Genomic DNA, 17,973 nt, shown 5'->3' with positions numbered 1-17,973 from the left:
ATAGGCTTATTGCTGTTTGTTAGAAGTTGTATCAGGCTTCTACTGAACTCAAATCTATCTAACAATTCATTATTTTTTATAATTTTGCTGTGAAGACAAAGTGTGAACGAGTGTGGTCAATGTTTTATTCTCTCAACTGTTTCCTTCTTCACTTGCTTAGAAACAGGAAGTGCAAAAAAAAAAAAGCTGAGTTTTATTTAAACTGTGACTAAAAAGCTTCTGCAGGAAGAAAAAAGACGAAGTGGGGAAAACCCACAGAAAAACACAGAAACGAGGCATCATTTTATTTAAACTTCAGACCAACAAAAAGCAATTTGATTCCTTTTTTAAAAACACATTATCAAAATAGATGTACTTTTGAACTAATTTTATTGAACTTGATTGCCAAAATGTAAACAACAGTACACATGTTTGTACCTAAAAGCAGAAGTTTTCTTCTGATGAAGATTAGTGACATTTGTTATTCCTAAAAGGAGTAAGCCACCATGATGGAAAATGGATTTTCTGTCACCAGAACATCCTCCTGAGTGTGACGCCGTCCTAGATTTGCAAACAAAGCCTAAAATAAATAAACATCTAAGTTCCTTTTACTGATCTCTTTTCTTGGAATACAGTCGGTGTACGTCATGGACACGAGGCAGAGAAACAGGTGATGGGAAGGCAGAGCAGAGAGCAGTAGGTCGGCTCCACAGGCTGTACCTGGCCTGGGAACGGCTTGTAGGAGGTCCAGTCTGACCCGGCTCCAGATTTACAGCACAGGGACACCTCACACCTGTACAGGGAATAGTGGCTCATGCTTGACATTTATCTGAAATGAGGTGATGCTTTACTAAATACTGTACTCTCATGTGTGGGAAGGTTTTGAAAAATCTCAAAAACCCTATTTATAAGAATAAACGTCTCAGATTAAAATGTTCTTACAAACAAAACTCATTTTAAATTAAAAGTGGTGAAACATCTGAAAAAAAACAAAAAAAACGGCAGAGAGAGATGTCTCCCACTAGGGATAATTGCCTCTTTTTTTAATGTAAGTATTGGAACTGCAGAGACCAAATGTAGGAGTTTTGAAAGGAAAGTCGCCTCTTTCTCGCCTGATGTTTGATTCCACCAACTGAACTGTTTTTAGTCCTAGTATTAGAAGAATTTGACGGCAAACAAACAGGCTCTGTGCAGCATACAGCTGAAAAATGAAAGGCCTTACCTGAGAAACTAAAGTGAAAATGGGTCATGTGTGTATTCGAAGTAAAACAGTTATTTCCTTTACTTATAAAGTTTCAGTCGATGATTATTCTCTCATGAAAACAAAACACTAATAATAATTGAAAGCGTCGTCTTACGTCAGGTTTTAGAATATTACAGAAATATTTTATTTTAACAAAAGACACTTATGATCTTTGAACATTTTGATGAACACGTATGTTTCTTTCAAGTGAATTTTTATCAAAGCCTTAATGCTCATGGTCATATAGTAACAACTTGAACATTTTTAAAGAAATTAGCTGTTCAAATCATGAATGTTTTATTCAATGTACAACAGTAGAGTTAAGATAAAAACTAGTTATAAACGATTTAAATATTAATTTAAATTTTTCAAAAGTGTCATGCACAGAAATAACATGCTTTTATTGAAATATGTTCAAAGTTTTGCATTATTGTGTGTGTTCTTACAGGTCAGTGTGTTTCAGTTGTGAGTCTTAGTCTTTTCATTCAGTTTAAATGACATGGAGCAACAAGTGAGTGTGTGTTTGTCTTGGCTGAGGTCAGTGTGACGAAATGCTAGAAACTACCAGCGGACCTGAATGCAACAATAGTGAGCTCTTATTCATGAAATCATATAAGTGCGGAAATTCCATGCAGCCCCCGAATGCACCGCGTGGTGCAGCTTATGTGGCAGTTAAATCTGTGGCAAAAAAGTCCGATTTAAATGTTTGAACCAGCTCTGGTTGGGTATTTGTGGTAGCCAAGTGGAGGGAGCCTCTTAAAAGTCATGGTTGTGAGTTTGAGCCCCCTGTCAGAGATGATGAACACCAGCCAAAGTGGCTGATGAAATTGTTTTTCTACCCATCAAATTGAAGTTTTCATTATTTTGGCGGGTTTTCCAACTTTTGTTTTTGGGTGTGATTTTTTGCGTACAGAGATTCCTTCATATATTCCAAATCTACCGAGTCAAATCTTATTAAAATGCATTGTTTGAAAAAAAAAATTATGTAAGGTTTTGGGATCTTTTTAAAATCCTGTCTCAAACTGTTTCACGATTCACCAAACTAGATCCCAAATACTCCTTGAAGATTTTAGGACTGTTTGCTAACTCAGCTTTTTTCTGAAACAGCGCCAACATTTTTGGGAAGCAAAGCTGCACTCAAAGTCAAAATGAGTGATATTCATATTATAACCGTCTCATTTCGGTGTGCATTTTCTATGTTCTACTGTAGTCTGGTGGGAGTGTAAATGAATATACTACAGTTATAAAAGTTGTGATTCTGGGTGCTACAAAAGCATCGACTGAGAAGTGCATGTAAAATGCAGAATGTTTCAAAAGAAATGTATAAAAAAGCATTGAGGTGAATGGAAAAGGCTTGTATTTTTCTGTAAAAATGCACAATAAGTTCTAAAGTTTTGCTACCTGGTGACACCTTGGATAAACTTCTTTTCGTCCTGATCCAGACAAACAGTAAAGGTGGTTCCATCATTTCCAGCGATAACCTGCACGTTGACCACTTTTGCTTTTGATATTAAGATGAGCTGCCAAAGAAACCCAAGTTTTAAACTAGCAGTCCACTCAAAAATGCATTTCATTTGATTAGATAAAAACATCGTTCACCTGGTTGAAGCTCTTCTTAGACTTGGAGCACTGCCTCTTCAAAACCTCAGTCATGGTCATGTGCAGACCATCTTTTAAATCTGAACGGATCCATTAAAAATGCAAACAGAAACATGGATGTAAAAATCTGGATTTTGACCAAAAAGAAGGCTTGAGATGAGCATCCGCCTCACCAAGTAGGTCCGCTTCCTGGCAGGTTTTGTAAAGATTGATGGACGTGCACACCACTTCTCTGTGGACCCTTTGGGTCCTCCTACTCATAGCCACCTGAAGATACATGTAAACAGGAAAGAGGTAAAAATAGGTCTCTCTGTGGTCATATGTGGATCTATCATTGTGTACAATGCAGGAAATCCCTGTGAAGCAACAATACTTTGTTGTAGGTGACGCTCAGCGTCAAAGGCACAGCTTCCCGCTCCTCATCGATTCCAAACCTTTTGCCGGCAGCTCCTTCAGAAAGAATCCACATTAGTTGAGTGTGTGTGAGTACATGTGCGTTTTGCGCACGTTTGGATGCTACTGTTGCAGTTTTGAAAAGTGCGACGCTCAGCTGACCCATGGATTTAAGGGCTCGGGTTCCGGCTGTGTGTCCCAGCTCCAGAGAATGAATAAAAACCTCCCGTCTCCTCTCTCCTCCAGCCAGAGTCAGCTGTGACAAGAAAATCCGAAGGTGAAATCTGGGAAGCAGATGACAATTTCTGCTTCAAAGGTTTGAGTGAAACCCTCCTGACCTCAACTTGGTAGAGCTGCATGAGGAGCGGCTGCTCTGCGTGTCTGCAGTAATAGAGCACCATGTCAGCCAGCAGGGCGAGACGTTCTGTCTTGTTTCTGGACACACGGTCCTCTTTAGGAGCAACCTGAATCCCATGCAATAATATGACAAATCATAGCTGATAATGTTAAAGGACAAATTTTAGATTATTTAAACTATTTGCTCGTTTATAAGCAAAAAAGTTTCATATTTCTTAAGGTAATAATTTTGTGGCATTTTTTAAAAATAATTTTCATTTGTTACTAAAAGACTTTAGTCATTCTATCCTTCCATCACCCAAATACGACTCCTCTTTGGTTTGGCTCTGAGGCCTTCTGCAGATTCAACGAAAAACCTTTCGCTTTTACAGTTTTCTTATAATCTAGAGAATTAAAGGAGAGCGGTTTGTTTTTTATGTGCACACAAAGTATAGATTAGTGTAAACTAAGTTTTATTCTCTCAACTGTTTCCTTTTTCACTTGTTTAGGTAGAACAGGAAGTTTCAGAGAAAAAAATAGCTGAGTTTTATTTAAACTGTGACTAAATAGCTCCTGCAGGAAGAAAATAGACAGAGTGGGGAAAACCCACAGATAAAAAATAAAACCTTTGCATTACATTTGGGTCAAAATAATACACAGAGATGCAATTAAAAAACAAATCCAACTAATTTATGGAATCATTTATACCAATATGTGTGTTTTTTTTAACAATTTGTGTTGGATAAACGGATAAATATTTCTTCAGTCTTGTATTTTATAATGTAAAGACAAATAATGAACTGTGGAAATGTTTTAAGTTCCTTCACTTTATTCAATATATTTAATGATCTAATGTGTCTATTGTGTCCACTTGACATGTCTATTTATGATTATTTGAATCATCTTTTTTTATCTTCATATATTTTCTTAATTTTTTCTAATCAATGAATGAGTTATTATGTTAAATAGGTTTGATATATCTGTTTTTTAATTTTTTTTGTCTTTTTAATTTTTTAATGCTTGATTTAAAGCAATCCAATAGAATAAAACTGCAGAAAAAGCAGCAAAGCTCGTACTCACATTTTTTTAAATAAAATGTGAGTACGTTCCTTTTTCTGTCTTTTGACCTAATTCTAGACAAATCTTGCATTCAGAAGAGAGTGCCATGTACCTGACAGAGCACTTCAGATGACAGGCTGAGCAGACTGACGACATTACGTTCGTACCAGGGATCCATCATGCCCAACATCTGACAAACGTCTGTTGAACCTTCCTCCCCTGTAGGAACATCGGACTCCTGCCAGAGTGAAGGAACATGAAACATCACGATTTTAAATAACCATAAGACGTTCCATAAAGCTCCAAGAAAGAAAACATGCAAAGCAAATATTTCACTGCTAAAAACTTTGTCTGAACGGTTTAACCCTTGTGCTATCTTAGATGACCCAACCCTTACATTGATCCCTTACATTACCATCCCTTACATTATCCCTACCATGACAAAGGTGGATAAAGGTGGAAAGATTTCATGTAATCCATGGACACCAGTGAAGATTACAAATTCTTGAAGAAAAAATGTTGAGCGCACTGTCTAGTGGGGTCTAGATGACCCCACCCCCAATGTTAAAGTGCCTAGGATAGCACAATGGTTAAATGTTTGGACACAGATGGTTAGATATGTTTAGAACAAAGACATGATGAGGCCGAAGTGATGGGTTTGATCTCACCACAGAGCCAGTTGGTTTGCTCAAGGCCGTCTCTGAGTGTCTGTCAGTTCTGCGTTTGGTAGGAACAAAGTAAAATTGCAGTTTGCACATCTTGGTGAGCAGAGGACATCTGCTTTCTTTCTGCTGTAAATCACAGTACGCTCTGGCCAGCCTGCCCACCTCTCTGTCTCCACCGAACATCACCACCTTGACCAGGGTGGGCACCTCTGACAGACTGTCCTCGCTGCAGCTCAGGATGGGCCGTCTGCGGACGCAGAGGTTCCTCTGAGAGCTGAGCGGTTCTGTTGGAGGTGTGGGCGGATGCGGAGAGCGAGCTGGTCGTGTGACGGACTTCTGGGCATTGAGCTGCAACCCACTTCTTTGGGAGTCTTTGTTGATGTCGAAGAAACCCATGCTCTGCGCACGCCGGGTCATGCTGGGGCTGATGGGAGTCTTGAAAAGCAGGGCAAATCGTTCTATTCCCAAAAGCGACTTGGACTTCTTCTTGGGTTTCTTTCTAGGTTCTGGTTGGCTGGGTTTGTCCGAGTCCTCCGGCGTTGGGTCGTCACCACAGTCACTTTCCACCCCCGATGAGGCGGATGGCACAGACCAGCTGGAGGACAGAGAGTGGCTGGAAAGTGTGGAGTCTCTGGAAGAAGAGGATGCTGAGGAGATGCGATAGCTTTGGACCTCAACCGTGTTTGAGTCCAGCTCATCTTCCTCGTCCATACTGGTGTCGATATGGTCTTCCTCATCTGCTGCTGCTGCTTTGAGGAAGCTCTCCACTGGACAATCAGGGCAGTAATCACTCGCAAGAATGCCGCTCAGAAAATCTGCGGCAGAAATTCCAGAAGATGAATGAGTGAGAATTTGATCTGGAGCAAAGTGAGCGTTAAAAAGGCTTCATTTGAATTATTTACCAAAGCTCTCGTCCTCCCACAAACACATGTGACATCTGGGTGAGGTCACCTCGAAAGTCTCAAAATCTAATGACAAAAAAGTGAATCCACCACATAAAAACATATGGATCAATGTGTCCATGTTGTTCTTGTCTTACCACGCTCTGTTCGGTCAGTCCCTGCAGCCGGAGCAGCCAGGCTTTCACTGATCCTCTCCATGCTCTGGATCAGACCTTCTCTGGCGGTCCTGTGATCCCCTGCAGAGGCTGCAGTCTCCATTCTGTCAGTTATGGCCTTCAGAAGCTGCTGCAGCTCCTCAGTCGGCTTTTCCTGGTAGACCACAACAGACTCAACAATGATGGCCTAAGAGGAACATGTGGCATACAAGAAGGCATTAATGCTTCACCTCCAGAGCAGTGTGGACGGCTTGGAGATCATGTTTTGCACCAAGAACAGCCTGAAAGCTGTGCAGGATCAGAGTGATTGCTATGTCTCTAGGGGAGCTGCAGGCTTTGCTCAGCTGCTCAGAAGCCAGCTGGACCTCTGGAGGGATGTCTTCATCTGGGTTCAGCAGCAGCACCACACTGCATGCAGAGAAGCATCGGAAAGGATTAGCTTCTCTGAAAGATGCTTCGTTCAACATCTGTGTCCATGGAAATATCCTCACATAGATTTAGAGTGGGTGTTGTCGTGGGGAATGTCCTGCTCTGTCCGGAGCATCCGCTGAAACGAAATACCTGCAACAGGGGATGAAGAAAATGAAAACCGCCCACCTCTGCTCACGTAAAAATACATTTGATTCACAATCAACCCACATGTTTCATGTATTGACTCTTTGTTCATATTTTTTTAAAGAGTCAACACACTTGTCCATTAAATATCAGGTGTCTGACAAAATATTTTAACTTTTTTTGACTTCCATTCAAAAATGCTTGAACTACTTCAGAGACTAGTCCTCTTTTTGACCTAATTACAAAAAAAAGTCTTTATTTGCAGGAACATTGCTTTTTGTCCATTAATTATCCTCTTCTGCACCATCAGCCTGAAGCTAAAAGCTTTAAATCCGATTTTACAGTTCCTTCTTAAATATTGATATTAATATCGATGACTTTTTATTATTTCAACCTTTTTGGGATAAAGTATATAACTCCATTTGACAGTGTTGTAAAGGACATTTTAGATTAAAAAAAATTAAAAACCAAAAATACTCAACAAACAAAGAAGGAGGCTTGAACTTGAGATTTTCGACTTCAGGAGGAAAAAAAAGATTATATTTTATTTTTTAGAAGGGTTTTATTGTCTGTGATGAACTGATGTTTTCTAGCTCCACATTAATGGAAGCTTCAAAAGCCTAGGAAAGTGAATTTTGAGTTAAGGTCCCAATTCACCAAGAGGTTAGCACTGAGGCAAAGCAAAAGGCAGAGGTCTCTCTGAATGGAGGGAAAACCCTGAATCCTGCATGACTGACGGCTCCCAGCTTCTTATGGAAAGAAAGGAACTGGTTTTACTGAGAAACGGAGCTGTAAAGATTTGGCAGGTTTTGGATTGTATTTTTGTAATGTTAGCGTTTGTGTGAAAAGCTGAAGTTTGCTTGTTGTATCAGCTTTTCTGCAAAACACTCAAAAAAAGGGACGTTGATCTTCTCTGCTTGGAAGTCCATTGTAACTGCTCCTTAAATTAATACTTAAGAAACTAGGATTTCAATTTGAAAAAGTGTTTGACAACTTTCCATTGGAAAAATTAAGAAATAATAATTCAACTCAATCAAAACAGCCCATGATGTAGAGATTATCCCAACTTGTGATTTAAACCACATTAACATCTTTTAGAAGGACATATGCTTTGTTTGAATGTTTTTTAGTTTTTCTATACCTTAACTTCTTTAGTTCAAACATTGTTGTCTATATTTCTCTTATAAGTAAATGTACATATTTGCTCGATTTCTTATTTGTGTCAAAAAAGTGGTTCAACCTGGTGCCCGGAGCTCCTGCTGGATGATGCTCAGCAGGCGTTTGGAGGCGGAGCTACATGGCTCAGGCCAGGAGAGAAACCTGTGGAAGAGCCGATAAGCCTCTTGCAGCATATTACACTCTGGAGGCATGTAAGGAATCTGAAAAAAGGGGGAAAAAACTACTTTTATGGAGAGCAGTCCTGAATGTTCTGCTTTAAATCCATCGCTTGTCTCTTTTCTGGTGTCAGGTGATGCAGACTCACTCTAAGAAGAGCAGAGGAGAACAGGAGAGTGAGGGGCACCACCAGCTCATGATGACTCTGTTCCAGGACCTGAATGAAAAATCCAGGGAGAACTGATACATTTCATGAGCATGGAGAACTCAGACCGAGGTTTTTCTGCTCTGTACCTCCTCTGTTTTCCTCAGTATTTTTTGTAGAACGATGAGGAAGTTGTGGGGATCTCTCTTCACCAGTTCCTCCAAACACCAGCGGCTTATGCACAGTCCAGCTAAGACAACAAAAAAATGCTTAAACTATCAAGTTTTTTGTCGTTAACATAAGAACCCAGTGCCATTTTCCCATAAAATGACAAACACATTTCTGATATTGTTCTGTAACACTGATGTCATGGGTTCTTCTGGGTTAAGCAATCTCCAGGAGGTATTTGTTCAGAACAGGTGACGGCAAAACAGATTTTTTCTTCTTGCGACTTCTTATTTGAACATGTTAAAGCTGACGCTGCGCAAGTCTCCCAAATACTGTGAGTCATCATTTTCAATTCTCATTTTCTAAGGAAGCTGGACACTACTTGAGTTTTTCAATCAAATTGTCTGTACATTTACCCTGCTTGAATATCTGTCATATATCAGGAACTCTTACCCCTCCAGATGTGTCTGTCAGGTGAGTTGAGATTCAAGTGGTAGAGGCAGCGCTCCAGGAGATGCTGGATACGGTCCTCGGTGCATGAACTCTGCTCCATCGCCTGCTGAAACATCCCTGCATCCACCGATGGGACAACCAGCTGTGAGTCCACGCCGTCTGTCCGTCTGTTGGTCTTCCGTGGTCCAAAGCTCCTGTAGGAGACGTTTTTTTTTTATCAAAATGAGTGTTTTTCTTCTCCAGACAGTCAAATCCACCAGCGTGGAAGAGCTGGTTGCTCAGAACAACAGCGCACACGAACCACAGACTGTCACTTCCTATCCATGAGTCACAGATGAGGAGGGCGGAGGGACATTTGGTTCAACTTCTACTTTTTCATTCTTAAACTTGGTTGCTGACTTATAATTGTATGACTCACAGCTGAGCTGGAAAAACAACTTCCTAAAATCTCCTCATTTAGGAAAAAACATTTCTTTTCTGCATGTCTGTTTGTAAAATCAAGAACATTTTTTAACTGAGTTAAAATTAAATACCTGCTATGATGGAAATAGTGTTTTTAACATGTAGCATTTAGCTGATGATGGAGGACATACAGTATATAAAGAAAATCAAGATAGAAATGCTTTTTTGAGTATTTCTTTATTCAATTCATTGTGAATCAGGAGCAGACAGAAAATGCAGTTGGAAAACGATTGTATTTGAGATGTAGAGCAGTGGTTCCCAACCTTTCTCACGCCACTTACCGGTATAACGTCACACAAATTTACGCAGACCGGTCATTCAAATTTAGGCGGATGATTATTGTAGCAATACTAGGATGAGGGAGAATCAAAGACGTGACAAGACCAACTCTGTGCTTTTATTTTGACACGCTTAACAGTTTACATCGCACAGGGGTCATCATCCTCTGCCCTTTCCACATTCATGGTGCAAAAAAGAAGTTCTGTCTATTAAATGGAGCTTTCTTTATTTGGAAGTCAAAGGCTCCTCTTCTGTCTCCTGGCTGGGCGTTTTCCCCTTGGCAAAGAAACTTTCCGAATACAATTTTTTTTTACTCATGGGTTTTATTTAAGTGGTAACCTATCATGTGACCGAGAAGAGCGCCATGGCCGGCGTCCAGACTGACATAGACTCATGTAACAGAGAATCTGGCAATTTTTCAAAATAAAACATTTTTCCGATTCTGAAATAAATAAAACGGAAGTAATGTAAGTTATTTATTCTTCCTGTGCGGCCCGGTACCAAGTGACCCGGTACCAGTTCGCGGCCCAGGGATTGGGGTCCGCTGATAGAGAATACTCTGGGCGGGCCACAGTCTCCCTGCTCCGCTCCATTCTGATGCATCCACTTGCAAACAGATCCATGTGCGTCTTAATTTTCTTCATTTAAGCTGACATCTGGGTCCGAGTTGAACAGCTGGATGGCTCCAATATTGTTCGCCATTTTTGTTGCACCACCAATGTTAGATTGGTGGTGTGAGAGGCTGTAAGCTAGTGGGAGAGAGTGCAAACAGAGAGCTCTCAGCAACGAGGAGGGGAAGGTGGGGTGGGGTTGCTCTGAACCAACAGTCCTGCTCATAACTCAAAGAAGAATAATGAAACTATGTCCTAAAAATGTTTTTTTTTATTTAAATTTTGGCTAAAAATGATAATAATAATCATAATTAAAGCACCACTGGGAACACTAACAATAGATCAAAATAGAAATGGAATGCAAACATTTTTCTAAAGGAACTATAAGGGCTCGTTATTGGGAAAATCAATTAAATGTCTAAAAAATAATTGTGGGGCTTGATTTTCAGACATTAGGAAAGCCCACATCAGTTAGGAGATGTCTTCCGTGCCCCCAGACATGCACGTTTAGCTGCAAAATGCGCAAAAAGAGCCTCAAAGCGATGATGAAAGTCTCTGATAAAGGGGCTGCAGAAACCAATGAGAGGCTGTTACGATCCAAGTGCAAACCGCCGCTCTTTAACCAGCAGATTATATAGCAGACTGCAGTTTGAAGCTGCACAACAGAATGACTGATACGAGTCAACCCGACGTGTCTTATCATAAAAATCATTACTCAGATAAATTTGGCTAACAACACGATGAGAAAAGACCAAAAATACCACAACACAAGTATCTTTTTAAAGAAGATTTAACACAAGTTGAAGGTTACAAAGTCCTTACACAATTGTAAATAAACCACAACTCTTAAAAACTTTGATTGGTGCATACTTTAGTGAAAATCAAATTTTTTCGGGTAATGGAAACCAAAGCAACTTCTTCAGAAAACAACTCATACCATTTATAGGAATATTTTTTGAAGTCCTCTATAGAAGTTTAAGCTAAATGACTTTTTCATTTTATTTTTTTATTAGGGCGCATAATGCAGCTGAATTGATGATTTAACTGTAGCAAATGATTTGGGGTTGTGACTGTTTTTGTGTGTGCAGCTTCTTATCTGCAGCATCAAACTGTTGAACATTTTTAAAAACAATTTTCTTTTTCTTTTTTTGCATTTACTGATAACCAATAAACCCATCCGTGATTTCACAGATGCTGTCAGAAACTGGTCACATACTCTCTGTGTCGTGGGACTTAGATTCTCTTTATAAACTGTTCAAGATGTTTATTTTAGTATATGAAAACAGTTTTCCTTTAAAACACCAAAAAGAAGCTTGTGGAAATAACACACAAAATCTAAAAAAGAAGTCTTTTTTTTTTTTTTTTTTGGTGTTTTGTTGTTTTCTTTCTGCTCAGACATACCTGGGATGTTCCACTTTTGCATGAAAGCTTTTCAATTGTCTACAGAGGAAGCAGCTGCTTGTCTATTGTGTGCCCACCTGCTTTATTGTCCAGTTCTGCCATGCATATCCGACCTACCATAATCAAAAATAGCAGAGAGTTTTTTTATGAAACTGTGGGCTTGAAAAATGCTGCATCGTCTAAAGACCGATTTTAAGGAGTGAAATCCTGATTGGGTTAATCTTTTTTAAATAAGGGGAACAGGAAATGTGTTGCTCTTGAAGAACATAGTTGAGTCACATCTGATGTAAGTTTTGTAGGCTGATGCAGAAAGTTTCAAAACTCAGATCGATGAAATCAGCCTAAAAAGACCCAAAAAAAACGTGCCAACCATTCACTCCGTCAGTTCAGTTAACAAAGTACAACCAATGACCAAATCAACACAAAGACTTGTCTCACCCACACCAGCAGTTATCAGTGTCCAGATCATCTCAGGTCAGCCAGAGCGGAGTGGCACCAGCTGAGGTAAACATTTCAGAGACCACATCCTCCTCCTGCTGCTGCTGCTGCTCTTCAAAAATAGACCCTCCAACTGCACAGTCAAGAAAGAGTCTGCTGCAAAACAGGAACTGCAGAAGACTTTTTGCTGAAGTGCTGTTCATTGTGCTGAAGATAGAGGAGGAGTTTCTTATTTCTGACAGTCATTCAAGGCAGGAAGCTTCTGGCTTCAACCTGCCGGATGATCAAAAACAGCCTGTCGTACTTTATTTTACATGAGAAAAAGAGCCTGAAATGGAGCAGAATTGGATTATGACAGAGATTTGTATGCTGACATCTTTGGAGCCAAACCATGAAAAAGCTGGAATGTTGGCTTGCATCATATAAGCTGTGGCATGTGAGCAAACGGGACCGACTGTTTACTCATTTATCTGATGGATAGAAAGTTATGGTATTGTTGCTCAAAAAGATAATCAAAAATAACAGCCATCTGATAGAAACAACTATTTTAAAATAAAAAAAGGTTATAGCTAACCTTAAGGTCCCAGACCGATGATCTTTTGATCTATTTTCAATGGATTCCAAGTGGTCTTTTAATTATGATTCTGCCAAAATAAAAATCCTGTGTCATTTTCTAGGGCGTAGATTTTGCAGAGCGGCAGGAGTTATTCAAAAATTGACCTCTGAGTTGTGGGCATGACTGTTGCCCTGGAGTAAGCCTGCCCCATTCCCGTCATCCATCTGTTTACACGCTCTCCCACTAGCTTACAGCCCCTCACAACCCCAACCTAACATTAGTGGTACAAAAGAATTGTGCTCAATATGGGAGCTAAGAAAACAAAGACATACTTGGATCTATTTCTCTGCAAGTGGACGCTTCAGAATGGAGCGGAGCGGTGCAGGGAGCTTGTGGCTTGCAGTAGTAGTCTCTGCATCAGGGGAGGGCAAACCACAGCCCGGGAGGCACACACAGCCCCCCCAAACCAGTCAATCTGGCCCACAAAACTTGAATAAGTTGTACTGATAATCCTAATTATCAGTACAAAATTTTCTCGGCAATTCATGTGTCTCCCTTTTATTTGTGGACTGCAAGTACATAAACCTTTATTTAGGTGGAGAAAGTTATTCTGCATTCATGCACTGTTGGAATAGTTGTGTTTTCTGATGTTCATTTATGTTTACTGAGTTGGACAATCATTCAAACTTCACATGAACACAGCATTTCTCTACATTTGCGTTTTTCCTTAAAGGACATCACCCCTTTGGTGCAATTGGCATTAAAATAAAGACTAAAGTCAGAGTTTAGAAACAAAACATATTTATTAATTTTCAATCAAAATTAAAGCGTGTTTTCATCCTGATTTCATGACATTTCCTTCACTGATGAGTCTGCTCTTGTTCCCAAATTTTTGAACCCTTGTTGCCCACAAGTCAAAAAGCTTACCCACCCCTGTTCTATGTCTCACCTGCGAGCTTTTTTAAACAGGATTTTTGGTCTGCTCCTGATTCACAATTTATACTTGTCCATAATGAGAAAAATGTCATGACGGACCCAGATGCTGAAACCCATAGGCAGAGGCAGGTAGGTGAGTGGTAAGTAAGATGTTTAATAAAGTTCTTGTTGGTTCCTGGCGAGACTGTGGGTAACGTGGCTTGAGTTCTTGGTGCGTGGCGTAGCTGGAGAGATTGAGGAGCACAGAAACTGTGGCTCACATTCACAGGTGGTATCAGCACAGGAAGGCTGTGGCTGCTGCTGCTCGAGGTGGTAGGACTCAGGTGACACTCTTGACATGAGGTGAAAACCTGGAGTGCGGAAAACAGACAATGTTAACTCAAGACGAGACAAGGGGCCAGGCGTAGTGAGCTTCAGGAGACTAAGCACCATCAGGGTTAACGGACTGGCGAAGAATGATGAAGCTGGGTCTCCTTTTGTAGCAGGTGGCTTGATGAGTTGAGTAGTCAGAGCTGAGATGAATGAGCAGCAGAGCTGGAGGGGGAGGAATCTGACAGGCCACCATGACAAAAAATGCTATAAGAACACGTTAAAATACCAAAAACACCATTTTCATTGGAGTAGGTCTTTAATATTTCCCATGCTGGCATAATTTTTTGTAACTATGTGGCTGTAAAAATACGTCAGTCCATTTTTTCCCCTCAATTGGTTGAATTTCTGAATTTTCTGAAATACTTTTAGGCCTATTAAAAAAAGCTTAAATTAAGTATCTATGTTTCATAATGCAGATGTCAAGAGTTTGTTTTAAGACCTGATAAATATATCATTAGAGCATCCATTCAGACCAACATCATTTTCATTTTAACAAATAAGAAATAACCTGCAGGTTGATTTTGAATGAGTTAAACCAAAAAAATGCAGTTTTCAATAATCACCAGAAGAGGTCGCTGCTGCTGCTGCTTTCAACGCAGATGTTTAAGTGGCTCCGCTGCCTAGAGAGAGTGGACTCTCTTCTCTTGTTCCTCTTAAAACAGATAGAGAATGGACCAGGAAAGATATAGGTGGACAGAGGTGCAACTGGGTGGACAAGCAGCAGCAGAAGAAGAGAAGAAGAGTATTTTTCCATCTGTTATTTTTGTTTAGTCTTAAGAGAAAGAAGGCAGCAGTTTGACTCTGGCACCTTTGTTTTTGGAGCGTAAACTAGATAGACTCTCTCTCCAAATTATTTAGAGACCCTTCAGACAGAGCCGGATATTTGGAGGTGGTGGTCTGGGTGGAGTTTTCTTTGCCTCGTAAGATTATTTCCCACACATTTGTAAGCATCGTACATGCCCGGCTCTGCGTCTTTACGCACACACTTTTCCTAATGTTCGTTTCATCATCCCAGTGTTCAGGCTGTGGTTTTGCTTTCCTCGTACTTGTCCGCATCTATTAACTGATCCGTGTGTCTCTGCTGCATTTCAGAGGCGCTCGGATTACGATGACCAGGATCTGGGAGATCTGGATCAGCCTGCTGACAGTGTCCGCGGTGACCACAGGCGCACTCGCGGGATACGGGCTGAGCATGTTTGCGGCGCAGTCCTCCCCTCCGGACCCCTGCTATGATGAGAACGGGAACCCGCGGAGATGCATCCCTGACTTTGTCAACTCTGCGTTTGGGAAGGACGTGCGCGTGTCTAGCACCTGCGGGAACCCGGCCGCACGCTTCTGCGTGGTATCCGAGAAGGGAGAGGAGCGCACGCGGGACTGTCACACCTGCGACTCCAACGACCCCAAGAAGGCGCATCCGCCCGCGTACCTGACAGACCTCAACAACCCCCACAACCTCACCTGCTGGCAGTCCGAAACGTACGTGCAGTACCCGCAGAACGTCACGCTCACCCTGTCTTTGGGCAAAAAGTTCGAGGTCACCTACGTGAGCCTGCAGTTCTGCTCCCCCAGACCCGAGTCCATGGCAATTTACAAGTCCATGGACTACGGAAAGTCCTGGGTGCCATTTCAGTTTTACTCCACTCAGTGCAAGAAGATGTACAACCGGCAGAACAAGGCGACCATTACCAAACAGAACGAGCAGGAGGCCATCTGCACGGACTCGCACACGGACATGCACCCGCTCACCGGCGGCCTCATCGCCTTCAGCACTCTGGACGGCCGACCGTCTGCGCACGACTTCGACAACTCCCCGGTGCTGCAGGACTGGGTGACGGCCACCGACATCAAGGTCATCTTCAGTCGGCTTCACACCTTCGGGGACGAGAACGAGGACGACTCGGAGCTGGCGCGCGACTCCTACTTTTACGCCGTTTCGGACCTGCAGGTGGGAGGACGCTGCAAGTGCAACGGGCACGCGTCGAAGTGCGTCAAGGACCGAGAGGGAAATCTGGTCTGCGAGTGCAAGCACAACACGGCGGGACCCGAGTGTGACAGGTGCAAACCTTTCCACTATGACCGACCGTGGCAGCGCGCCACGGCCAGGGAGGCCAACGAGTGCGTGGGTAAGTCTGCGTGTTTTCCTGCCTCTCCGCTTTTACATTTAGTTTCTCCGTATGATAATTGAATCCGAATCTAAAGGTTAAATTATATTCAATTATATTCAGTAAAACATGTGCAAATCATTGTGGATCCAGATTATTATTTTTAGAACAAAATACAAACCCGATTTGCTCATGTAGACGCTATAAAGGAAAATAATAGGACATAACGTTTTTATAAGAAAAAAAAGTTCGGGAAGCCAAATTAAATAGTATTAACAGCATTATTGTTTTTTTACATATGAAAAGCAACAAATTACTGACTTGTTTGTGTATTTGGGTTGACATTGCTGAAATTTCAGCAATGTAATTGCTCTGCAATTTCAGCAGAGTATTGTGTGTGTGTAAGATGTACCTTTAGCTGCTCCTTGAAAAAAATCAACGGTCATGTGACAAAATCGCACTATTCCAACAACTTTATATAATTTAAGACTCAAGCTAATTAATTTACAAATTAAATATTATTATAGATTACATTTTGGTAATATTTTTTTTTAACTACAAACACTAAATACCAGTAAAAAAATAAAGGCGCAGCAGGATTGTCCTGTTTATTTGCCCATTTGCTCACAAATAGGGTTTCTTTTATTATTAGAAAATTGTCATTCTGCTGTGGTGCGATTTAAATCAGCGTTTTGAATTGTTCTGTGCAGAAAACAAAATACGGGAAACCTTTTAAACAAACACAGAACCACAGAGCGCCTGTCTGAATGCGTAATTACGCGCTAATCCGTATTTCCGTCTGCACGGGCGGCCTCACTGCGAACGAAACCTTGCAGCTGCGCAGTAGCGCGCTGGCGAGTCGCGCATGTTGTGTTAAGCAGGTACCGTTCCAGATTGGAGAGCCGATTAGGGCGGTTTATTTGACATATTCTGGCACGTAAACTATAAACTGCCACTTAAAAGGCAACAAACTTTTTTTAGAGAGGAAGACAAAAAGAATTGTTTTTTTTCTCCCTATTTTTCCCCCAGCGCTGATTGTGTTTGAACAGAGCAGCAGGGGTTTCTAGAAATACAAGCCAGTCTCCCTCAGATGCCCGACACTGCCATGGTTTGCTCAACCAGACGGAACAAGTGAACAAGTTGTTCCTTTTGGCCTCCGCCCTTCGCCCGCATGCGAGCGCATTTCACTGAAACAAAAGCGCGTCACCCGCGACATCCATCTCTCTGTCAGAAGGAGGCCCCCTTTCTCGTTTTTTTGTGAGCAAGTGGTGTCATCAGATAAAACCTTTCCACAGAGGAAATAAAAAGGAAGGGTGGTCTGACACCTTATGGCCTGAAAGAGGAAGACTCGGGGGAGGGGTCCATGCAGCCGCGTGGACGCAGACTAATGATCTGTCTATACTGGCGCAGAAAACTATGAGGAAAGACAGAGAAAGATGCGGTTCTGGGAGAGTTGGTTTCACTTGTTGGTGGCAGGAATGAAGGAAGTCAGACAAACTCAATTTCCCATGACTTTGCGTGCGGGGTTGCCATCATTTCGTCAGGAGGCATTTGTGTTGGCATCAGCCTTCCAACATTCCTATCAGCTGGAGGCAGGAGCGGAAAATGTGTCCACAGCACTCCAGCAGCTCAGGTCTCCTCTGAGGAATCCGATCGGAGTCAGAGGAGGAAAGGGGGTTAGTCTTGGATGCTGATGAAGAGATGGGGGCCAGCAGGAGAATGCATGAAGTCAGAAGAGCAAAACATTTGTAAAGACATGGAAGAAGGGATGCAGAATCATTAAAAGGAGACATAAAACAGCTGCAGTCATAAAGAACAAAGGGAGGAGA

The 17,973-nt window shown here is 41.5% G+C and overlaps 2 protein-coding genes and 1 long non-coding RNA gene across 5 annotated transcripts in view; 1 reads left to right on the top strand and 2 right to left on the bottom strand.

Annotated features, from left to right (window-relative positions):
- Nucleotides 1-263: 263 nt before the first annotated feature.
- On the bottom strand, nucleotides 264-12,347 carry LOC101155772 (phosphoinositide 3-kinase regulatory subunit 5). The gene is made up of 18 exons (XM_020705474.2): nucleotides 12,179-12,347; nucleotides 8,988-9,181; nucleotides 8,516-8,616; nucleotides 8,370-8,438; nucleotides 8,127-8,265; nucleotides 6,823-6,892; nucleotides 6,562-6,739; nucleotides 6,314-6,485; nucleotides 6,177-6,242; nucleotides 5,278-6,089; nucleotides 4,722-4,847; nucleotides 3,553-3,678; nucleotides 3,377-3,470; nucleotides 3,195-3,271; nucleotides 2,995-3,088; nucleotides 2,822-2,901; nucleotides 2,624-2,742; nucleotides 264-772 (listed from the first exon to the last, which is right to left on the bottom strand). The coding sequence occupies exons 2-18, from the start codon at nucleotides 9,100-9,102 to the stop codon at nucleotides 625-627; spliced, it is 2,586 nt and encodes an 861-aa protein (XP_020561133.1). The 5' UTR covers nucleotides 9,103-9,181; nucleotides 12,179-12,347; the 3' UTR covers nucleotides 264-624.
- Nucleotides 12,348-13,518: 1,171 nt separating this feature from the next.
- Nucleotides 13,519-15,895, bottom strand: LOC105354631. The gene is made up of 4 exons (XR_909205.2): nucleotides 15,789-15,895; nucleotides 14,606-14,694; nucleotides 14,100-14,220; nucleotides 13,519-14,020 (listed from the first exon to the last, which is right to left on the bottom strand). It is a non-coding gene; the product is annotated as an uncharacterized LOC105354631 (long non-coding RNA).
- The window catches only part of LOC101161061 (netrin-1), a 61,249-nt gene continuing 57,978 nt past the window's right edge, over nucleotides 14,703-17,973 (top strand). Inside the window, exons 1-2 of one of the 3 annotated variants that reach the window (XM_004071822.3) lie at nucleotides 14,703-14,962; nucleotides 15,135-16,165. In XM_004071822.3, coding sequence (XP_004071870.1) covers nucleotides 15,151-16,165 — 1,015 coding nt within the window. In that variant the 5' untranslated portion in view covers nucleotides 14,703-14,962; nucleotides 15,135-15,150. Of the gene's footprint in view, nucleotides 14,986-15,134; nucleotides 16,166-17,973 lie in introns of all 3 variants that reach the window. The other 2 variants (XM_011478551.2, XM_020705473.1) reach the window with 2 other exon arrangements.

This window comes from Oryzias latipes, chromosome 8 (assembly GCF_002234675.1).
Source record: "Oryzias latipes chromosome 8, ASM223467v1".
NCBI classification, from domain to species: Eukaryota; Metazoa; Chordata; class Actinopteri; order Beloniformes; family Adrianichthyidae; genus Oryzias; species Oryzias latipes.
This window is presented reverse-complemented; position numbering and strand designations above follow the sequence as displayed.